The 24720-nt window shown below is 41.0% G+C and overlaps 1 protein-coding gene across 1 annotated transcript in view; it reads left to right on the top strand.

Moving 5' to 3' along the window:
• Positions 1 to 1319: 1319 nt before the first annotated feature.
• Positions 1320 to 24720, top strand: part of LOC132365243 (collagen alpha-6(VI) chain-like) — a 170802-nt gene continuing 147401 nt past the window's right edge. The window contains exon 1 of the mRNA XM_059921934.1: positions 1320 to 1405. Coding sequence (XP_059777917.1) covers positions 1389 to 1405 — 17 coding nt within the window. The 5' untranslated portion in view covers positions 1320 to 1388. The remainder of the gene's footprint in view (positions 1406 to 24720) is intronic.

Here is a 24720-nt window from a genome sequence, read left to right as displayed (position 1 = left end):
AAATTAACGACCTGGCCAAAATTACAGTTGGTGATGGTCTAACTGAGTCTTGAAGTTACGCCTCAGATTCCAGAGGAATCCCCACTCTATGGGAACCATCTCTGTTTTGAACTTGTCAACTTACCAAGTTGACACTCCATGCTGTAAAAGCACCCTCCTGGGCTAGACTGCCTGCATTCAGTCCCAATTCTGCCAGTTAGAAGTTTGTCTTTCTTTGCATTTAAAACTTTTTTCCTCTATTTAGGATGACTAAATAGCAAGTTTTTAAAAACAAACACTCAGTTCCCTTGAAGAGGGACAGTGCTTCCTCTGTCTTCCCAGTCTTTGCAGCTGCTGTTCCATTTGTCTGGGACCCTCTTTTCCCCACTTACCTGCCTATCTCACTCTTTAGATTTTAGTTTGAATTTAATTTCCGCAGGGAAGCTTCTTTTGGCCTTCCAAGGTTGAATTAGGATCCCTTCTTCTGTGTTCTCATGGCCTCGCTTACCCTATCTAGCAATTACCACCCTGGTTCCTGTTTCCACTTGTTTCCCCAATGAGACTGCGAGCTGAGAGGCCGACTTGCATCCCAAGCCCCTAATTAGTAGCACATACTAGGTGCTCAAATATTTGTGAAACAAGTACACGGACAGACAAATGAATGGACAGTCAGCGAAAAAAGGTCAGTGGACGATAAAGAATACTCTCCTGTGGACCCTGAATTCCAAGTGGGGACCCCGATGGCGCTTGGCCTCCATCCTGAGGCGTGCAGTTCCTGGGGCGTTCACAGGCAAGAGGGAGCAGTTCCCACCACCGAGGACTCTCAGGCTCCCTTGCACGAAGATCCTAGAACACAGGCAAAGCCGCCAAGAGACTGCAGTTCCAACAGTCGGAGCACAGCTTGATCTTCGCTACGACTCAGAGCGCGCGCCCTGCCCGTCTGTTGGGCGCAGAGAAGGCGCGCACCTCGAATGCCCCAATTTCCCCGCCCTCAGTTTCCTCCCTAGTCCGCAGCCGTAGGCACAAGTTCCATATAAGGAAGAAGCTGGCAGGGCAGTGACAGCCCCAAGAACCCGCCATCCCGCTTCCGTCACCTCCCTGCCGCTGCGCCCCCTTCCCGGGGGACGCGCGCTGCGAGGGGGCCGACGGGGCGGGGAAGGGTCGGCGCGGGGCGGGGAGAAGCGTTTATATAGCGGCGAGGAGGGTTGGGAGTTGCCGCCCGCCTGCAGGGCACCAGGAGGCCAGAGTCTGCCCTAGCCGCCTCACGTCCCTTCCACGGTCGCCTTTGGCCCCACGGTCTCCACGGTCGGCGGCACTCGGCGCTGCGCTCCCAGCGGTGCGCTGCGCTCTGATCCGTGCGCTGCGAGGAGACCCGCTGGGGGGTTGGGAAGTGCGGGGCCGGGAGCTGCATGGACTTTTCCCCGAGGTAAGTGCTAGAGCCGCTGTTGGCTGGGCCGGCCAGAGCCAGAACTAGGTTTGCAAGTGGTGAGTGACTGCCCGGGAAGGACGTTCCGGATGGACGGGGCTGCGTGAGGATCCCGGTAAAGGGAAGAAGGGATGTCAGGAGCTCAAAACCGCCTCGTTCTGTTTTTCACCTCCTCCGGGCAGGGTTAGCTGACCTCACTGCGTCTTTCTGTAAGTTCCCCGCATTCTCCTCTTGGCGAGCCCAGAGTACACTCTGGTCACTCTCTGCTCCGGGCTCCGTGTCCCCCACCGCACTCCTGAGAGCTTCGAAGGCTGAGAAGTGCCTCAATCAGCACCATGTCCCCACGCCCAGCACAGGGCCTGGAGGGTGGCAGGCACCCAGGATGGCATGGGGAGCGGATGAATGAGGTTAACCAGCCGGGGTCAGGAGAAGTCCCTGCCAGGCCGGTCCAGACCCAGCCTATACTTTTGCTACTGCAATCACCCAAATTTATTAAAGATGGTTGGAGTTTTATTGTTAGCTGAAGGGAGGGGAGAAGGCAGAAAAAATCCACCCTTTTATGAATGCCCAGTAACATTCTGCAATGAGTAGAACCCCAGCTACCTGGCTGACTGTCACCTGTGCAAATAATTTCGATGAGCCGGGGAGGCCGGTAGGAAGAGGAAAAAAAACTGGCACTAGGAAGTGATTTCTTCTCTTCTGTGTCCTTTAGTGATAAAGATTTCTCATTTCTCTTTTTAGAAGTATACTCTATGGAGATATTTAAAGATGATCTTTGCCAGTTGGGGGAAATTTTTCCATAGGGGAAAAGGGTGGTGATGTTGATTGGGAATAACTGAGATGTCTATGAAAATCATAAGACTTAAGATAGGAAAGATATTAGAAGTCTTTTGTTAAGAATTTCTACAGTTACAGAATCTGCAATCACACTGCTTTTTAAAAGAAGGATCTATTTGATGAGTACTATTTTTTTTTTCACACACACACACTGTATTTTATTTTTAAAAGAGATAAGTAGACTGACACCAAGCATTGTACATGGATGACCACAACAAGAGCAACAATGATTGCAATTACCAAACATGAAACACACTCATACTATGTCATAATATTGACATTCAGTCCAGTAATCCTCCACTGTAACAGCTCCTTTACTTTGCAGTGAAAATTGATTTGTATATTCTTTGCCTCTGAGTCCTTGTTGGATTTTTTTTTTTTTTAATTCAGACAGAAAGTCACAAAGATTATACTCATCCTCATCAGTTCACTCAGTCCCATGTAATTAATTTTTTTTTCATCTTGATCTTCTGTTAGCACTTTTATAAGTTCATCAGTTTTTCATTAGAGTTCTGAAAATTCAGTTCTGCTTATTCATTCAGTTCAGCAGTACAGTCAGTTACCAGAAACCTGTACTTGTCAGAGTCTTTTCCATGAATTTCTTAAAGATGAAACCCTTTTATAGGAACATATTTGCAAAAGCATCAGAGTACACACAGAACTGTCTGTAAATGACAAAAGACTTAAAAGTGACCACAGTTAAAAATTTGATGAAAGTTCATAATAATGCAGTTGACAAGAAAATTAGTTATTTCTGAGATATACATTTTAAGGTAATAACTAGGATTATGACTTATAACATTATACCCGAACATATAAGATTTTTAGAAATTTCATGTAATGTCTGAAACATTTATATTAACATATTTCCATACAAATAACCCAATGAAACTTCAGTATTAGTTGTTTTGTTTGTTTGTTTGTTTATATTGCAGGTTCTTATTAGGCATCAATTTTATACACATCAGTGTATACATGTCAATCTCAATCGCCCAATTCAGCACAACACCATCCCCACCCCACCGCAGTTTTCCCCCCTTGGTGTCCATATGTCCGTTCTCTACATCTGTGTCTCAACCTCTGCCCTGCAAACTGGCTCATCTGTACCATTCTTCTAGGTTCCACATACATGCATTAATATACGATATTTGTTTTTCTCTTTCTGACTTACTTCACTCTGTATGACAGTCTCTAGATCCATCCACTTCTCAACAAATGACTCAATTTCGTTCCTTTTTATGGCTGAGTAATATTCCATTGTATATATGTACCACCACTTCTTTATCCATTCGTCTGTTGATGGGCATTTAGGTTGCTTCCATGACCTGACTATTGTAAATAGTGCTGCAATGAACATTCGGGTGCATGTGTCTTTTTGAATTACGGTTTTCTCAGGGTATATGCCCAGTAGTGGGATTGCTGGGTCATATGGTAATTCTATTTTTAGTTTTTTAAGGAACCTCCATATTGTTCTCCATAGTGGCTGTATCAATTTACATTCCCACCAAGAGTGCAAGAGGGTTCCCTTTTCTCCACACCCTCTCCAGCATTTGTTGTTTGTAGATTTTCTGATGATGCCCATTCTGACTGGTGTGAGGTGATGCCTCACTGTAGTTGTGATTTGCATTTCTCTAATAATTAGTGATGTTGAGCAGCTTTTCATGTGCTTCATGGCCGTCTGTATGTCTTCTTTGGAGAAATGTCTATTTAGGTCTTCTGCCCATTTTTGGATTGGGTTGTTTGTTTCTTTAATATTGAGCTGAATGAGCTGTTTATATATTTTGGAGATTAATCCTTTGTCCATTGATTCGTTTACAAATATTTTCTCCCATTCTGAGGGTTGTCTTTTCGTCTTGTTTATGGTTTCCTTTGCTGTGCAAAAGCTTTGAAGTTTCATTAGGTCCCATTTGTTTATTTTTGTTTTTATTTCCATTACTCTAGGAGGTGGATCAAAAAAGATCTTGCTGTGATTTATGTCAAAGAGTGTTCTTCCTATGTTTTCCTCTAAGAGTTTTATAGTGTCTGGTCATACATTTAGGTCTCGAATCCATTTTGAGTTTATTTTTGTGTATGGTGTTAGGGAGTATTCTAATTTCATTCTATTACATGTAGCTATCCAGTTTTCCCAGCACCACTTATTGAAGAGACTGTCTTTTCTCCATTGTATATCTTTGCCTCCTTTGTCATAGATTAGTTGACCATAGGTGCATGGGTTTATCTCTGGGCTTTCTATCTTGTTCCATTGATCTATGTTTCTGTTTTTGTGCCAGTACCATATTGTCTTGATTACTGTAGCTTTGTAGTATAGTGTGAAGTCAGGGAGTCTGATTCCTCCAGCTCGGTTTTTTTCCCTCAAGACTAATTTGGCTATTCGGGGTCTTTTGTGTCTCCATACAAATTTTAAGATGATTTGTTCTAGTTCCGTAAAAAATGCCGTTGGTAATTTGATAGGGATTGCATTGAATCTGTAGATTGCTTTGGGTAGTAGAGTCATTTTCACAATGTTGATTCTTCCAATCCAAGAACATGGTATATCTCTCCATCTGTTGGTATCATCTTTAATTTCTTTCAACAGTGTCTTATAGTTTTCTGCACACAGGTCCTTTGTCTCCCTAGGTAGGTTTATTCCTAGGTATTTTATTCTTTTTGTTGCAATGGTAAACGGGAGTGTTTCCATAATTTCTCTTTCAGATTTTTCATCATTAGTGTATAGGAATGCAAGAGACTTCTGTGCATTAATTTTGTATCCTGCAACTTTACCATATTCATTTATTAGCTCTAGCAGTTTCCTGGTGGCAGTTTTAGGATTCTCTATGTATAATATCATGTCATCCGCAAACAATGACAGTTTTACTTCTTCTTTTCCAATTTGTATTCCTTTTATTTCTTTTTCTTCTCTGATTGCCGTGGCTAAGACTTCCAGAACTATGTTGAATAATAGTGGTGAGAGTGGACATCCTTGTCTCGTTCCTGATCTTAGAGGAAATGATTTCAGTTTTTCACCATTGAGAATGATGTTTGCTGTGGGTTTGTTGTATATGGCCTTTATTATGTTGAGGTAGGTTCCCTCTATGCCCACTTTCTGGAGAGTTTTTATCATAAATGGGTGTTGAATTTTCTCAAAAGCTTTTTCTGCATCTATTGAGATGATCATATGGTTTTTCTTCTTCAATTTGTTAATATGGTGTATCACATTGATTGATTTGTGTATATTGAAGAATCCTTGCATCCCTGGGATAAATCCCACTTGATCATGGTGTATGATCCTTTTAATGTGTTGTTGGATTCTGTTTGCTAGTATTTTGTTGAGGATTTTTGCATCTATATTCATCAGTGATATCGGTCTGTAATTTTCTTTCTTTGTAGTGTCTTTGTCTGGTTTTGGTATCAGGGTGATGGTGGCTTCATAGAATGAGTTTGGGAGTGTTCCTTCCTCTGCAATTTTTTGAAGGGTTTGAGAAGGATAGGTGTTAGCTCTTCTCTAAATGTTTGATAGAATTCACCTGTGAAGCCATCTGGTCCTGGACTTTTGTTTATTGGAAGATTTTTAATCACAGTTTCAATTTCATTGCTTGTGATTGGTCTGTTCATATTTTCTGTTTCTTCCTGGTTCAGTCTTGGAAGGTTATACCTTTCTAAGAATTTGTCCATTTCTTCCAGGTTGTCCATTTTATTGGCATAAATTTGCATGTAGTAGTCTCTTAGGATGCTTTGTATTTCTGCAGTGTGTGTTGTAACTTCTCCTTTTTCATTTCTGATTTTATTGATTTGAGTCCTCTCCCTCTTTTTCTTGATGAGTCTGGCTAATGGCTTATCAATTTTGTTTATCTTCTCAAAGAACCAGCTTTTAGTTTTATTGATCTTTGCTATTGTTTTCTTTGTTTCTATTTCATTTATTTCTGCTCTGATCTTTATGATTTCTTTCCTTCTGCTAACTTTGGGTTTTGTTTGTCCTTCTTTCTCTAGTTTCTTTAGGTGTAAGGTTAAATTGTTTACTTGAGATTTTTCTTGTTTCTTTAGGTAGGCTTGTATAGCTATAAACTTCCCTCTTGGAACTGCTTTTGCTGCATCCCATAGGTTTTGGGTTGTCGTGTTTTCAATGTCATTTGTCTCTAGGTATTTTTTGATTTCCTCTTTGATTTCTTCAGTGATCTCTTGGTTATTTAGTAACGTATTGTTTAGCCTCCATGTGTTTGCCTTTTTTACGTTTTTTTCCCTGTAATTCATTTCTAATCTCATAGCATTGTGGTCAGAAAAGATGCTTGATATGATTTCAATTTTCTTAAATTTACTGAGGCTTGATTTGTGACCCAAGATGTGATCTATCCTGGAGACTGTTCCGTGCGCACTTGAGAAGAACGTGTAATCTGCTGTTTTTGGATGGAATGTCCTATAAATATCAATTAAATCTATCTGGTCTATTGTGTCATTTAAAGCTTCTGTTTCCTTATTTATTTTCATTTTGGATGATCTGTCCATTGGTGTAAGTGAGGTGCTAAAGTCCCCCACTATTATTGTGTTACTGTCAATTTCCTCTTTTATGGCTGTTAGCAGTTGCCTTATGTATTGAGGTGCTCCTATGTTGGGTGCATATATATTTATAATTGTTATATCTTCTTCTTGGATTGATCCCTTGATCATTATGTAGTGTCCTTCTTTGTCTCTTGTAACATGCTTTACTTTAAAGTCTATTTTATCTGATATGAGTATAGCTACTCCAGCTTTCTTTTGATTTCCATTTGCATGGAATATCTTTTTCCATCCCCTCACTTTCAGTCTGTATGTGTCCCTAGGTCTAAAGTGGGTCTCTTGTAGACAGCATATATATGGGTCTTGTTTTTGTATCCATTCATCAAGCCTGTGTCTTTTGGTTGGAGCATTTAATCCATTCACGTTTAAGGTAATTATCGATATGTATGTTCCTATGACCATTTTCTTAATTGTTTTGGGTTTGTTTTTGTAGGTCCTTTTCTTCTCTTGTGTTTCCCACTTAGAGAAGTTCCTTTAGCATTTGTTGTAGAGCTGGTTTGGTGGTGCTGAATTCTCTTAGCTTTTGCTTGTCTGTAAAGCTTTTGATTTCTCCATCAAATCTAAATGAGATCCTTGCCGGGTAGAGTAATCTTGGTTGTAGTTTCTTCCCTTTCATCACTTTAAGTATATCATGCCACTCTCTTCTGGCTTGTAGAGTTTCTGCTGAGAAATCAGCTGTTAACCTTATGGGAGTTCCCTTGTATGTTATTTGTCGTTTTTCCCTTGCTGCTTTCAATAATTTTTCTTTGTCTTTAATTTTTGCCATTTTGATTACTATGTGTCTCAGCGTGTTTCTCCTTGGGTTTATCCTGTATGGGACTCTCTGTGCTTCCTGGACTTGGGTGGCTATTTCCTTTCCCATGTTAGGGAAGTTTTCGACTATAATCTCTTCAAATATTTTCTCTGGTCCTTTCTCTCTCTCTTCTCCTTCTGGGACCCCTATAATGCGAATGTTGTTGCGTTTAATGTTGTCCCAGAGGTCTCTTAGGCTGTCTTCATTTCTTTTCATTCTTTTTTCTTTAGTCTGTTCCGCAGCAGTGAATTCCACCATTCTGTCTTCCAGGTCACTTATCCGTTCTTCTGCCTCAGTTATTCTGCTATTGATTCCTTCTAGTGTAGTTTTCATTTCAGTTATTGTATTGGTCATCTCTGTTTGTTTGTTCTTTAATTCTTCTAGGTCTTTGTTAATCATTTCTTGCATCTTCTCAATCTTTGCCTCCATTCTTATTCCGAGGTCCTGGATCATCTTCACTATCATTATTCTGAATTCTTTTTCTGGAAGGTTGCCTATCTCCACTTCATTTAGTTGTTTTTCTGGGGTTTTTTCTTGTTCCTTCATCTGATATATAGCCCTCTGCCTTTTCATCTTGTCTATCTTTCTGTAACTGTCGGTTTTGGTCCACAGGCTGCAGGATTGTAGTTTTTCTTGCTTCTGCTGTCTGTCCTCTGGTGGTTTAGGCTATCTAAGAGGCTTGATGGGAGGCTCTGTTGGTGGGTAGAGCTGACTGTTGCTGTGGTGGACAGAGTTCCGTAACACTTTAATCCACTTGACTGTTGATGGGTGGAGCTGGGTTCCCTCCCTGTTGGTTGTTTTGCCTGAGGCAACCCAACACTGGAGCCTGCCTTGGCTCTTTGATGGGGTTAATGGCAGACTCTGGGAGGGCTCACGCCAAGGAGCACTTCTCAGAACCTCTGCTGCGAGTGTCCTTGTCCCCACGGTGAAACAGAGCCACCCCCCGCCTCTGCAGGAGACCCCCCAACACCAGCAGGCAGGTCTGGTTCAGTCTCCCCCAGGGTCACTGCTCCTTCCCCTGGGTCCTGATGCACACACTACTTTGTGTGTGCCCTCCAAGAGTGGGGTCTCTGTTTCCCCCAGTCCTGTCAAAGTCCTGCAATCAATTCCCACTAGGCTTCAAAGTCTGATTCTCTAGGAATTCCTCCTCCCATTGCCGGACCCCCAGGTTGGGAAGCCTGACGTGTGGCTCAGAAGCTTCACTCCAGTGGGTGGACTTCTGTGGTATAAGTGTTCTCCAGTCTGTGAGTCACCCACCCAGCAGTTATGGGATTTGATTTTACTCTGATTGCGCCCCTCCTACCGTTTCACTGTGGCTTCTCCTCTGTCCTTGGATGTGGGGTGTCCTCCTTGGTGACTTCCAGTGTCTTCCTATCGATGATTGTCCAGCAGCCAGTTGTGATTCTGGTACTCTCGCAAGAGGGAGTGACAGCACGTCCTTCTACTCCGCCATCTTGGTTAATCCTCCGATGAGTACTATTTTTAATATAAAACTTTCCAGTATGGCCTTGTCTAAATAAAGTGTTCCCAGTAGCTATCTATTTTATGTTTGGTAATATATATTAGTCTATGCCACTCTCTCACTTCACCCCAGCTTACCCTTCCCCCTCCCCGTGTCCTCAAGCCCATTCTCTATATCTGCGACTTTATTCCTGTCCTGCCCCTAGGTTCTTCATAACCTTTTTCTTTTTAGATTCCATACATATGTGTCAGCATACAATATTTGTTTTTCTCTTTCTGACTTACTTCACTCTGTATGACAGTATCTAGGTCCATCCACCTCACTACAAATAACTCAATTTCATTTCTTTTTATGGCTGAGTAATATTCCATTGTATATATGTGCCACATCTTCTTTACCCATTCATCTGTCGATAGACACTTAGGTTGCTTCCATGTCCTGGCTATTGTAAATAGAGCTGCAATGAACATTTTGGTATGTGACTCTTTTTAAATTATGGTTTTCTCAGGGTATATGCCCAGTAGTGGGATTGCTGGGTCGTATGGTAGTTCTATTTTTAGTTTTTTGAGGAACCTCCATACTATTCTCCATAGTGGCTGTATCAGTTTACATTCCCACCAGCAATGCAAGAGGGTTCCCTTTTCCCCACACCCTCTCCAGCATTTATTGTTCGTAGATTTTTTGATGATGCCCATTCTGACTGGTGTGAGGTGATGCCTCATTGTAGTTGTGATTTGAGCATCCTTTCATGTGTTTGTTGGCTATCTGTGTATCTTCTTTGGAGAAATGTCTATTTAGGTCTTCTGCCTATTTTTGGATTGGGTTGTTTATTTTTTTGATATTGAGCTGCATGAGCTGCTTGTAAATTTTGGAGATTAATCCTTTGTCAGTTGCTTCATTTGCAAATATTTTCTCCCATTCTGAGGGTTATCTTTTCATCTTGTTTATGGTTTCCTTAGCTGTGCAAAAGCTTTTAACTTTCATTAGGTCCCATTTGTTTATTTTTGTTTTTATTTCCATTTCTCTAGGAGGTGGGTCAAAAAGGACCTGGTTGTGATTTATGTCATAGAAAGTTCTGCCTATGTTTTCCTCTGAGAGTTTTATACTGTCTGGCCTTACATATAGGTCTTTAATCCATTTTGAGTTTATTTTTGTGCATGGTATTTGTCAGTGTTCTAATTTCATTCTTTTCCATGTAGATGTCCAGTTTTCCCAGCACCACTTATTAAAGAGGCTGTCTTTTCTCCATTGTATATTCTTGCCTCCTTTATCAAAACTAAGGTGAACATATGTGCATGGGTTTATCTCTGGGCTTTCTATCCTGTTCCATTGATCTATATTTCTGTTTTTGTGCCAGTACCATACTGTCTTGATTACTGTAGCTCTGTAGTATAGTGTGAAGTCAGGGAGCCTGATTCCTCCAGCTCCATTTTTCTTTCTCAAGATTGCTTTGGCTATTCGGAGTCTTTTGTTTTTCCATAAAAATTGTGGAATATTTTGTTCTAGTATCTGTGAAAAATGCCATTGGTAGTTTGGTAGGGATTGCATTGAATTTGTAGATTGCTTTGGGTAATAGAGTCATTTTCACAATGTTGATTCTTCCAATCCAAGAACATGGTATATCTCTCCATCTGTTTGTATCATCTTTAATTTCTGTCATCAGTGTCTTACAGTTTTCTGCATACAGGTCTTTTGTCTCCTTAGGTAGGTTTATTCCTAGGTATTTTATTCCTTTTCTTGCAATAGTAAATTGTAGTGTTTCCCTAATTTCTCTTTCTGATTTTTCATCAGTAATGTATAGGAATGTAAGAGATTTCTGTGCATTAATTTTGTATCCTGCTACTTTACCATATTCATTGATTAGCTCTAGTAGTTTTCTGGTAGCATCTTTAGGATTCTCTATGTATAGTATCATATCATCTGCAAACAGTGACAGCTTTACTTCTTCTTTTCTGATTCGGATTCCTTTATTTCTTTTTCTTCTCTGATTGCTGTGGCTACAACTTCCAAAACTATGTTGAATAATAGTCGTGAGAGTGTGCAACCTTGTCTTGTTCCTGATCTTATTGGAAATGGTTTCAGTTTTTCACCATTGAGAACGATGTTGTCTGTGGGTTTGTCATATATGGTCTTTATTATGTTGAGGTAAGTTCCCTCTATGCCTACTTTCTGCAGGGTTTTTATCATAAATCGGTGTGCTTTTCTAAGAATTTGTCCATTTCTTCCAGGTTGTCCATTTTATTGGCATAGAGTTGCTTGTAGTAATCTCTCATGATCGTTTGTATTTCTGCAGTGTCAGTTGTTACTTCTCTGTTTTCATTTCTAATTCTATTGATTTGAGTCTTCTTCCTTTTTTTCTTGATGAGTTTGGCTAATGGTTTATCAATTTTGTTTATCTTCTCAAAGAACCAGCTTTTAGTTTTATTTATCTTTGCTATTGTTTCCTTCTTTTCTTTTCCTCATTTATTTCTGATCTGTTCTGCTAACTTTGGGTATTTTCTGCTTACTTTGGGGGTTTATTGTTCTTTTTCCTTCTGCTAACTTTGGGGGTTTTTTGTTCTGCTAACTTTGGGGTTTTTGTTCTTTTTTCCCTAATTGCTTTAGGTGTAAGGTGAGGTTGTTTATTTGAGATGTTTCTTGTTTCTTGAGGTAGGATTGTTTTGCTATAAACTTCCCTATTAGAACTGCTTTTGCTGCTTCCCATAGGTTTTGGGTCATTGTGTTTTCACTGTCATTTGTTTCTAGGTATTTTTTTATTTCCTCTTTGATTTCTTCAGTGATTTCTTGGTTATTAAGTAGTGTATTGTTTAGCCTCCATGTATTTGTATTTTTTACAGATTTTTTCCTGTAATTGATATCTAGTCTCATAGTGTTGTGGTCGGAAGAGATACTTGATGTAATTTCAATTTTCTTAAATTTACCAAGCCTTGATTTGTGACCCAAGATATGATCTATCCTGGAGAATGTTCCATGAGCACTTGAGAAGAAAGTGTATTCTGTTGTTTTTGGATGGAATGTCCTATAAATATCAATTAAGTCCATCTTCTTTAATGTATCATTTAAAGCTTGTGTTTCTTTATTAATTTTCATTTTGGATGATCTGTCCATTGGTGAAAGTGGGGTGTTAAAGTCCCCTGCTATGATTGTGTTACTGTTGATTTCCCCTTTTATGGCTGTTAGTATTTGCCTTATGTATTGAGGTGCTCCTATGTTGGGTGCATAAGTATTTACAGTTGTTATATCTTCTTCTTGGATTGATCCCTTGGTCATTATATACTGTCCTTCTTTGTCTCTTGTAATAGTCTTTATTTTAAAGTCTATTTTATCTGATATGAGAATTGCTAAGTCCAGGTTTCTTTTGATTTCCGTTTGCATGGCGTATCTTTTTCCATCCCCTCATTTTCAGTCTGTATGTGTCGCTAGGTCTGAAGTGGGTCTCTTCTAGACAGCATATATATGGGTCCTGTTTTTGTATCCATTCAGCCAGTCTGTGTCTTTTGGTTGGAGATTTTAATCCATTTACATTTAAGGTAATTATCAATATGCATGTTCCTATTGCCATTTTCTTAATTGTTTTGGGTTTGTTATTGTAGGTCTTTTTCTTCTCAGTGTTTCCCACCTAGAGAACTTCCTTTAGCATTTGTTGTAGAGCTGGTTTGGTGACACTGAATTCTCTTGGCTTTTGCTTATCTGTAAATGTTTTAATTTCTCTGTCGAATCTGAATGAGATCCTTGCTGGGTAGAGTAATCTTGGTTTTAGGTTTTTCCCTTTCATCACTTTAAATATGTCCTGCCACTCCCTTCTGGTTTGCAGAGTTTCTGCTGAAAGATCAGCTGTTAACCTTATGGGGAGTCCCTTGTATATTATTTGTTGTTTTTTCCTTGCTGCTTTCAATATTTTTTCGTTGTATTTAATTTTATAGTTTGATTAATATGTGTCTTTTCATGTTTCTCCTTGCATTTATCCTGTATGGAATTCTCTGTGCTTCCTGGACTTGATTGACTATTTCCTTTCCCATATTAGGGAAGTTTTCAATTATAATCTCTTCAAATATTTTCTCATTCCCTTTGTTTTTCTCTTCTTCTTCTGGGACCCCTATAATTCGAATTATGGTGTGTTTAATGTTGTCCCAGAGGTCTCTGAGACTGTCCTCAATTCTTTTCATTCTTTTTTCTTTATTCTGCTCTGCAGTAGTTATTTCCACTATTTTATCTTCCAGGTCACTTATCCATTCTTCTGCCTCAGTTATTCTGCTGTTGATTCCTTCTAGAGAATATTTACTCTCATTTATTGTGTTGTTCATCATTGTTTGTTTGCTCTTTAGTTCTTCTAGGTACTTGTTAAACATTTCTTTTGTTTTCTCCATTCTCTTTCCAAGATTATGGATCATCTTTACTATCATTACTCTGAATTGTTTTTCAGGTAGACTGCCTATTTCCTCGTCATTTGTTTGGTCTCAGGGGTGTTTACCTTGCTCCTTCATCAACTATGTGTTTGTCTGTCTTCTCATTTTGCTTAACTTACTGTGTTTGTGGTCTCCTTTTTGCAGGCTGCATGTTCGTAGTTCCTGTTGTTTTTGGCGTCTGCCCCCAGTGGCTAGGGTTGGATCAGTGGGTTGTGTAGGCTTCCTGGTAGAGGGGACTGGTGCCTGTGTTCTGGTGGATGAAGCTGGATCTTGTCTTTCTAGTGGGCAGGACCACATCTGGTGGTGTGTTCTGTGGGGTCTCTGTGATCTTATTATGATTTTAGGCAGCCTCTCTGCTAATGGGTGGGTTTGTGTTCCTGTCTTGCTAGTTGTTTGGCATAGAGTGTCCAGCACTGTAGCTTGCTGGTCGTTGAGTGGAGCTGGGTCTTTGTGTTGAGATGGAGATCTCTGGGAGAGCTTTTGCCATTTGATATTACATGGAGCTGGGAGGTCTCTGGTGGACCAATGTCCTCAACTTGGCTCTCCCACCTCAGAGGCACAGGCCTCACACCTGGGCAGAGCACCAAGACCCTGTCAGCCACACAGCTCAGAAGAAAAGGGAGATGAAAAGAAAGAAAGAAAACAATAAAATAAAATCAAATAAAGTTATTAAAATAAAAAATAAAAAATAATTATTTTAATAAAACAATTAAAAAGTAATTTTAAAAAGGAAGAAAGAAGAGAGCAACCAAACCAAAAAACAAATCCACCAATGACAACAAGTGCAAAAAACTATACAAAAAAAAAGAAAGAAAAAAAAATGGACAGACAGAACCCTAGGACAAATGGTAAAAGCAAAGCTATACAGACAAATCACACAAAGAAGCATACACATACACACTCACAAAAAGAGAAAAAGGAAAAAATATATATATATATATCATTGCTCCTGAAGTCCACCGCCTCAATTTTGGGATGATTCGTTGTCCCTTCAGGTATTCCACAAATGCAGGGTACATCAAGTTGATTGTGGAGATTTAATCCTCTGCTCCTGAGGCTGCTGGGAGAGATTTCCCTTTCTCTTCTTTGTTCGCACAGCTCCTGGGGTTCAGCTTTGGATTTGGCCCCACCTCTGTGTGTAGGGCGCCTGAGGGCATCTGTTCTTCGCTCAGACAGGACGGGGTTAAAGGAGCAGCTGATTAAGGGACTCTGGCTCACTCAGGCCGGGGGGAGGGAGGGATACGGAATGCTGGGCGAGCCTGCAGTGGCAGAGGCCAGTGTGACATTGCAACCTGAGGTGCGCCATGTGTTCTCCCAGGGAAGTTGTCCCTGGATCACGGCACCCTGGCAGTGGTGGGCTGCACAGGTTCCTGGGAGGGGAGGTGTGGATAGTGACCTGTGCTTGCACACAAGCTTCTTGGTGGCGGCAGCAGCAGCCTTAGCATTTCATGCCCGTCTCTGGTGTCCAGGCTGATAGCCGCGGCTCGTGCCTGTCTCTAGAGCTCATTTAGGCGGCGATCTGAATCCCCTCTCCTCGCGCACCCCGAAACAATGGTCTCTGGCCTCTTCAGCAGTTCCAGACTTTTTCCCAGACTCCCTCTCGGCTAGCTGTGGCACACTAGCCCTTCAGGCTGTGTTCACACAGCCAACCCCAGTCCTCTCCCTGGGGTCTGACCTCCGAAGCCCGAGCTTCAGCTCCCAGCCCCAACCCACCCTGGCAGATGAGCAGACAAGCCTCTCAGGCTGGTAAGTGCTGGTCGGCACTGATCCTCTGTGCAGGAATCTCTCCGCTTTGCCCTCCACACCCCCGCTGCTGCGCTCTCCTCCGTGTCTCCGAAGCTTCCCCCCTCCCCCCTGCCACCCTGTCTCCGCCAGTGAAGGGGCTTCTTAGTGTGTGGAAACTTATCCTCCTTCACAGCTCCCTCCCAGTGGTGCAAGTCCCGTCCCTATTCTTTTGTCTCTGTTTTTTCTTTTTTCTTTTCCCCTACCCAGGTATGTGGGGAGTTTCTTGCCTTTTGGGAAATCTGAGGTCTTCTTCCAGCATTTAGTAGGTGTTCTGTAGGAGTTGTTCTACATGTAGATGTATTTCTGATGTATTTTGGGGGAGGAAGGTGATCTCCATGTCTCACTCCTTCGCCATCTTGAAGGGCTCCATCATAGAGTCCAATTTTAGTCCATGTTTTGACCTCACTGAAATACCTTGTCTCCATGGAGTAGAACATGATTCCGAGAAATGTATAACTCGCCCAATGTTGTAATCTCCCTTTTCCCCTGGAAGTGTTCCAGTTCGTAGAGATCATTTAAGGAAAGACCCATCACTCAGGCATGCCGCCATCCTGGAAGAGATGTTTGGGAGTTATGGCTATTCTGATTTCACTCTGTGTCTCTTCATATCTTCTGTTTTACAGTTTGGGGAGAATATTTTGTACACATGCTGTCCATTATGATGATCACAATGACAACCATACATACCTACTGAGTTTTTGTACTGGTGCTAATGTGCTTCTCATTCTAGAGAAGTCAAATGGTTACTTCAGGTCAAAGGCTTTGAAAAGTGAGCTCAGGGTTTCAGTTTCTTTGTATAATGGTTTTGTGATAATGAAAATATGTTTCTGCCTTCAGCAGAAAGGTACTAAATTTATGTTTTCAGAATTTTAAAATAAAGGCCGGCAAAGCAAACTTCAGTTCTTCAAGGGAATGGAGAATTTAGAAAACATAGAGAATACTTTACAGAACAGTAAAGGCCAAACTTTTTAAATGAAGAAATAGTAGTAGTTAGAGACTTGGTGTCACTTGCTCTCCAGATTCTTCACCCTCTTTCCAAACTTGTCTTTTCTTGGGGTGACCCCAAGGCACTGACAGGAAAATTTGGACGAGGTTACCATGAATAAAAATGGATACTGTTTGGCTAACATAAACCATGTGCAGAAGAAAAGATCTCCTGTGGCTCTTGTATCCCTAGTGTTTCCCATAGTACCTGGCACTTAGTAGGTACTCAATAAATATTTGATAAATGAATGACTTAAAATTGCGAAAGTCTGGCTGAAGTATGCTTTTCATGTAAATCTGGAGCAGTTGCACTTAGAAAATCCAGACAAGATAAAAGAGGTAGTATCACCTCTTGCTTGCTTTTGCTAAAGGAAGAAATAGACTCTAAATCTTACCTTTATGACTCATCTTGATTGACTGAGACAACCCTAAAAGCTAACACTTTTTATGATTCGAAATAACAAGCCCCAGGAAATTTGCTGATTTAATTTTGCCAGGAAGAGAAAGTTTTCCCCCAAATGTTCAAAAGATGGAGTGGAGGGAAGAAAAATAAAGCATAGAAACTAACTCCATCTTAAGCCTCAGCATTCCCCTCAAGGCACAAAGAGATAATAAATATACATTTAACCATTCCTTAACCATTTATAATTAAGGATGGGGTATTGATTTGACATGAACATGTTTTTGTAATGCTTTAAGTACTGTATCCTAAACTTTAGAGGGGAAAGATTTTGCCAGAGTTAGTTGGCAAAGGCATTTGTGTTGGCTTGAAAACCCATAAGTTAATCACGTATCGAGTCCTTTAAAAACATGATTAACGTCTGGCAAGACATTGTGACTGAAATTCTCCATTGCATGAGTCCAAATACCATAGAACTTTGAAGATCATGGGCGAGTCAGAGTCACATTTGGCTATTTTTGTTTGGTGGAAAAAATTTCCACAATGTATCAAATGGCCCATATACCATCTTTTGGTACCCTTAACTCACCATAAGCCAGCAGGTGTGGATAATGCTATAATCAATCACATTTACTTACATATTTCTCTGGGCTATAATACAGGGCAAATGGTGTTATATGTTGTAACAGATTTCCCTAATGCCCAGGCTTTTTTCTTCTCTGCTGGCTAGCAGAGGATATCAGAGCCCTGTCTGCATCCCTTCTGCATTCAGTTTCAGTTCTCACTGCAGGCTTCTTACTTCAAGCACCAGTGTAGGCCTGAGGGCTTTCTCTGGCCTTGGGAGCATGGGTGACTCAAGTGGAGTAGGCCAGAGGGACCTGAGAGTTAACACCACTGGGAGCAACCCCTCACTCAATAACAGATGAAAGCTGGTGAATAAGTATCCTCAGCCTTCTCACACCTTGGTGGAGGCCACTCTTGAGGTCTGATCTTTACATTCTTCCAGAGGTGCCCAAGGGGATGAGCTCCAGCTGCCCAGAATGCTAACCCACTTGCTCATTAACAATTCTACCTGGTTCCCTGTCTCACTTCCCTGCCCCTCTACTAGTGCTTCCAGGAATCCTCTCCTCAGTAATCTGATTGCACAAATTCTTGTCTAGAGTCTGCTTTGGGGGAACCCAATCTACCATGAGCTTGTTAACTATTTCAGTTAAGGCAGTGCTTTAGCTCTAAGTATCCTGTAGATTCCGTTCTGGCCAAAAAGTGAATCAAAAATGGAATTCTTGCTTTCCACACTGGAGAACAGAATTTTGTCCCCAGCCAGTGCTGTTTCACTTGTGTCTGGGTCAGTTGGCTTGTTGGTTATGACCTGATCCTGAATCCCCATCAGCTCTCTGAGAATGTATCAGGAGCACGGGGAGGGAGGTATCGGGGAGGGCTCATTTGCGACTCCATCGTTAGAGAAATAGCACCTTCCGCAGGTTATGAGAAGTGGCTCAAACACATGCTCCGTAAGGATGGAACCAGCCTCACAATATTTCTGGTGGGTGTTCCTATCCCCCCACTGCTTTGATCACCATTTCTTTTACTGTAGTAGGGTTCTCCAATAGGCTATAAAGAGATATGTATAAGAGGATATTATTATAGGAATTGGCTCACATGATTATGGGGGCTGAGAAGTCCTCTGATCTGCCACTTGCAAGCCAGGGGACCAGGAAAGCCAGTGGTGTCATCAATCGGAGTCTGAAGGCCTGACAATCAAGAACCCCAGTGTCAAAGGGCAGAAGTAAACGGACTTTCCAGCTTAAGCAGAGAAAGCAGATTCACCTTTCCTTTGCCTTTGTGCTCCAATCAGGCCATCAATGGATTGGATGATGCCTACTTGCCTTAGTGAAGGTCATCTTCTTTATTCATTCTGTCAATTCAAATACTAATCTCTTCCAGAAACACCCTCACAGGCACACCCAGAAATAATGTTTTACCATCCCTTAGCTCAGTCAATTTGACACAAAATTTACCATCACATTTACCAATTACTTCCTAATCCACCCCTCACCCCAAACCAGACCTCTCCTCGGAACTCAGACCCAGACATCTAACTGCCCACAAGGCACCTGAACATCTTCCACCAACGTAGCCTTGAAGCCCTGTCCTCCCCAGCCCTTATCAAGAATCCTATCTAATCGGTCTCCACATCCTATGATTATATTTCCTATTGATTTCTGCAAACTCCTCTCCATCATCTCTGCTCCTGGTCCCCAAACACCATTCTCTTTTTCACCCAGACAACAGCTGCGACCTAGACTACCTCCCTGCTCTAGTCTTGCTCCTCTTCTAGCATTTTCCATAGTTCAGCTTTGCGTGAGCTCCCTAAAACTGTCTGCTCATACTTTCCTCTGCTTAAAATTCTCCAGTGCCGGGACTTCCCAGGTGGCATAGTGGTTAAGAATCTGCCTGCCAATGCAGGGGACACGGGTTCGAGCCCTGGTCCGGGAAGATCCCACATGCTGCTGAACAACTAAGCCCATGTGCCACAACTACTGAGCCTGTGCTCTAGAGCCTGCAAGCCACAACTACTGAGCCCATGTGCCACAAATACTGAAGCCTGCATGCCTAGAGCCCATGCTCTGCAACAAGAGAAGCCACCACAATGAGAAGCCCATGCACTGCAATGAAGAGTAGCCCCCGCTCTCCGCAACTAGAGAAAGCCTTTGCACAGCAACAAAGACCCAACACAGCCATTAATTAATTAATTAATTAATTAATTATTCTCCAATACCTTTGGGTAAAATCCAAAATCCTTATCATGGTTGAAAATCCTCCCACGATCCAATCTTTATCCACCTCTCCTTCTTTTCTATTTCTTTGTCACCACTGCCAATCCTTTGGGTCTTTAAGCAGACCTTGCTCTCTCCCTCCTGCCATTTGCATTTGGAATTTCCTCTACCTAGAATAGTATTCTCTGGACTCTCAATCTGGCTGACTCTTTCTCTCCCTTTAGGGCTCAGCTAACATGTCCATTCCTTGGGAAATTATTACTGAGCCCTGCCTACTAGGTAAGGTACTTTGCCCTGAGTCCCCACTCTACCCTGGGCTCCCACAGTTCCCACTGAAGCATGGTTGCTTTGTCTTTCATGTTCACCAGGCATCTTCAGTGCTAACCATTTAGTAGATGCTCAATAAATATCTGATGTAGAATAAATGAACTGAAATCAGCTTCCTTACTAGCTGATGACCAAGGGCAAGTCACATAAGCTCTCTGAACTTTCATTTTCACATCTGAAGTAGAAATCATATCCAAACACAGAGATTGAGAGGTTTTGGTTAGTTGGTGCTGAATAAATGATTTTTCTTTTAGAGTCATCAAAATGAGTATTATGCTTGACTTGACCCTGTGATATTATGAGATAGTAAAGCCCACATTCCAGGATGTCTAAGTTTAAAGGGCACTCTAATAGAGGGGCTTTGGGCAGAACCCAGAGAGAGGAAAGTGCCATGTAGCTAGAAGTATCCTGCTTTCAAACCTTGCATGGAGTGTGTGTTTGGAAATGTAAGTGGTATAATAACATATAATGGTGTCTAATTCCCTCACACAGTTTCTTTCAAATAATCCTCCAGCTTCAACATCTGCATTTCCTGGGTTAATGCCATGAATCCAGTTTCTAAACTGAGGAGATTTTTCCAAGAGTTTTGCCTTAAATTATTCTCAACTGCAATTCCTGCTCAGTTTCCCCCTTTCTCCAGGATTGCTGTCATCGTTCTGAAACACACCATTAAGCACCTCATTCTTGGGCTTCCAGGAACTTGTCGTGAAAATGCTGACAAACCCAGAGACACATTTGCAGGTGATTTAACTGGGTGGAGGCAAGCACTAAACAAATTAACAGACCTGCACTGGTCAATGATTAAGGCAAAAAACTTTTTAGATTTTAGTAATGGGGAGCGGGTTAAGTACATAATTTGGGTGAAAATTAGGATAATAGCACCTCCAAGAGCTGTCTGCACACATTCAAGACGTTTATTATTTTTAATTTTTATTTTTTAAATTTTTATTGAAATATAGTTGATTTACAATGTTGTGTTAGTTTCAGGTGTACAGCAAAGTGATTCAGTCATGCATGCATATATATATATATATTTTTAGATTCTTTTCCATTATAGGTTATTACAGGATATTGAATATAGTTCCCTGTGCTATACAGTAGGTCCTTGTTTTTTATCTATTTTAAAATATAGTTTGTATATTTTAATCCCAAACTCCTAATTTGTCCCTCCACCCCACCCCCCACTTTCCCCTTTGGTAACCATACATATGTTTTCTATGTCCTTATTTCTGTTTTGTAAATAAATTCATTTGTATCATTTTTTTTAGATTCCACATATAAGCAATATCATACAATATTTGTCTTTGGCTTACTTCACTTAGTATGATAATCTCTAGGTCCATCCATGTAGCTACAAATGGCATTATTTCATTCTTTTTTATGGCTGCATAGTATTCCATTGTATATATGTACCACATCTTCTTTATCCATTCATCTATCAATGAACATTTAGGTTGCTTCCATGTCTTGGCTATTGTAAATAGTGCTGCTATGAACATAGGGGCGCATGTTATCTTTTCAAATTATAGTTTTCTCCAGATATATACCCAGGAGTGGGATCCTATAGTCCCACTCCTGGGTATATATCTGGAGAAAACTATAATTTGAAAAATATATATATTATGGTACCTATATTTTTAGTTTTTTAGGAAAGACTTTTAGGTATTATTTGGTAAGTTACTGCTTTGGCACACCTACCTAAGTTTATGGCAATCCAGTTTTCAAGTTCACTGGGCCAGGGATGCCCACCCCACTCTGATACACAAAGTTTGTTGCCCTTTGTTTCTACATATCCCCCAAATTTGGGCACACTTAGTCATTTGTAATTAACAATCATTGTACTAAGAAAAATAGGTAAATTGGTAGTTGACAGCATTGCCTATGTTCAAGACCCACCTCATAAATCCATAGTTATGTAGCCCTAGATGCAAAATACTTTAGATAGATGATTGTTTTCTCCCCAAAGCTTGAGGGTTTTCATTTATCTCTTCATTTATTTTATTTGTTTATTGCTCCATCAATTCTTTCAATTTCTTCATGGAGAAAGTTGCAATTAGGCATATATATTCCATTGTCATCTCAATCAGCAGCTAGCAAAGGGATTGAGTAGAGTAGCACAGTGGACACCAAAGGAGAAGTTGTGATTCCATATTTGCAGATCTGTAACTCCCCATGGAGAAAGGAGATTGTGCAGAGCGGTAGCCATGCCACCAGCTTCAGCCAGGAGCAATAGGTGACCAGGCTAGAACCACCCAGGTAGAAAGAGATGGTTGACTCCAGATTTTTTTCACACAGTGGATCTTTGAATACTCCAATACTCTATGTCAATTACCTCATCACTTATTAAACACTTTATATATATCATCACATTTAATCCACAACAACCCAGTGAGGAAAGTGGTACTATCATTATCCCCTTTTCACAGATGAGGGTCTGAGGTTTCAATATGCATCAAGTGCTCAAAATCACCGCTGGCCCATGGGGGATTTGAATTCATGATGTGGTAAAACCCAGGCCTTGACACTGCTACCTGTCTATTCTGCTTGGGTCAGCTAGAAAGTGTGTGCTTCTAAAGCCTAGAAGCTTCTAATGCTGATGCTCAACTTAGATCCCTGCATGGTCAGAATAACTGTACAGAAGTCAGGTTTCTCAGAGTAAAAGGAAATTTTGACTCACTATTATTTGGGGGAGGGAAGAAAGGGAGAGTGCTAAACTCAGCATGAACGTAAAGTCTCAAAGCAGTGATGTGGAGTTGCTACAAAACTCAAGAGACTGAATCTCTGTCACTGAAATTGACTTTGATTAATATTTTCAAAATTTCATTCTCATTTTGCTGTTTGACTTTTTGTAGGGTTCAAGAATTTCAGAGCAAAAATGGGTCTTACGAATCATTTCAAGTATGTTTTATAAACAAAAGTGATTGATTCTTCCCCCCATCCTTCTCCACAATTAAAATCTTTTAATGACTTCCCACTAATCTTGGAATAAAGATAGAAATCATTAATAGATCCTACAAAGCCATTCATGGCCTGGCTACTTCTTTTCCAGCCTAAACAAGTGCCATGCTCCCCTTTGTTCTGTGTTCTATTCATACTGGACTTCCTTTGCTTCCAGGACCACTCTGCTCTCCTTCCTGCCACAGGACCTTAACAAGGGCTCTCCTCCCTCCTGGCACTCCACACTCCTTTTGGCCTGGTTAACTCTCACCATTCTTCCAAATATCACCTTAAATAGCAGTCCCTTAAGGGAAACTTTCCTGACCTCTGAGTTAATCAATTCTCTGTATTACATGTCATCCCAGTATATATAAATTCAACAAATAGTTATTGAGTATCTTTTTATGTGTAAGCCTTATTTTAGGTGCTGGGAAACAAGATGGGAAAAGTTCCCACCTCCAGGGAGGACATAAATAATAAAGTCAACAAATGTGTGTTAAATGCTAGGGAAAAAAACAGAGGTATTTAATGGGGTAGTGGCTGACGATAAGGAAGCGGGAAGTTATTTTGGATGGAGTGGTCAGGAAGGCATCTCTGAGGAGCTGACATTTGAGCAGAAACCTGAGTGAACTTGGGAGCAAAACGAGGCTGCTTGGGGGGAAAGGACATTTCCAGGCAGGAGCAATGTTGGCATGAGAAAAGCAAGGAGGCCAGTATGGCTGGAGTGGGGGAGTGAGAGGGAGTATAAAGAAGATGAGATCAGATCATGGGGCATGGCCGGTGGCCTAGAGAGGCTTGTGGGCCATGCACATGATATTGGAATTTAATCTAAGCCTGATGGAAAGTCATTGGAGATTTTGAACATGGGGATATTGATCTAATGTATGGTCTTCAAAGATCAGTCTGACTAATGCCTGAAGAATATATTAAGAAGGGCAAGAGTCAAAACGTGGAGATCTGTTAGTGGCATAATCCAGGCAAGAGGCAGTGGTGGCTTGGACGTGGGTGGGAAGTGGTGAGAAGTGGTTAGATTAGCAGGTACTGTTGCCCGGACTCACTGATGGATGGCCTGGGGAGCCTTAGAGAAACCTTTTCTTTACAACCTGTGACATTGCTTATTGTCACACTTATTGATGTCATTCTTTCGAAAATATGTTGCCCCCTCAGTGGATTGGAAGATCCATAAGGACAAAGACCACATCTGATTTTACTCTTCATTGCCCACCTGCTGCCTACACAGGGCCTCGGATAAATATATGAATGGATAAATACGTATTTTAAAACCACCTAGTTTATGGATGAGGAAAATGAGTCTCTGAGAGTTTAAGTTAAAAGAGTGGCCTAAGGCCTCTCAGTCTGGACTAGAACCCTTGTCTCCACACTCTTCATACAAGCTACTTTCCCTTTTGCAGTGGAGCCTCATTTATTTGAGAGAGGAGGGGATTACCAAAATGTACCTCAAATACTCCTAATGGGAGACTCAACACAAACAGCAGCCAGCATTGTTCTAATCCCCTTGGTGAGGCTCTGTTGAGGTAACCTGAGTCTGTGACATTTCTTGTTTCTTTCTTTGAGCTTGTTTTCTTCTCCAGAAAAAAACATTGATCTTATCTCACTATTTTTTTGTTTTTATTTATTTTATTTTATTTTATTCTATTTTCATTGAAGTATAGTTGATTTACAATGTTGTGTTAGTTTCAGGTGTACAGCAAAGTGATTCAGATATATGTATGTATATTCATTTTCAGATTCTTTTCACTTATAGGTTATTACAAAATATTGAGTATATTTCCCTGGGCTATACAGTAGGTCCTTGTTGGTTATCTATTTTATATGCAGTGGTGTGTGTATGTTCATCCCAACTTCCTAATTTACCCCCCCTTCCCCTTTGGTAACCACAGATTTGTTTTCTATGTCTGCAAGTCTATTTCTGTTCTGTAAATAAGTTCATTTGCATCTTTTTATCTCACTGTTGGTGAGTGTTATGCCTAGGACCCGAAGGAGGTCAGCCTAAGCCATCTGATTTATGCTCTGTTTTAGAAAACGCTACAGCTTCAGACAAGAGCAGCTGGTGTGC

This window comes from Balaenoptera ricei, chromosome 4, assembly GCF_028023285.1.
Source record: "Balaenoptera ricei isolate mBalRic1 chromosome 4, mBalRic1.hap2, whole genome shotgun sequence".
NCBI lineage: Eukaryota > Metazoa > Chordata > Mammalia > Artiodactyla > Balaenopteridae > Balaenoptera > Balaenoptera ricei.
Note: the sequence above shows the minus strand (reverse complement) of the source record. Positions and strands in the feature narration are given on the sequence as shown.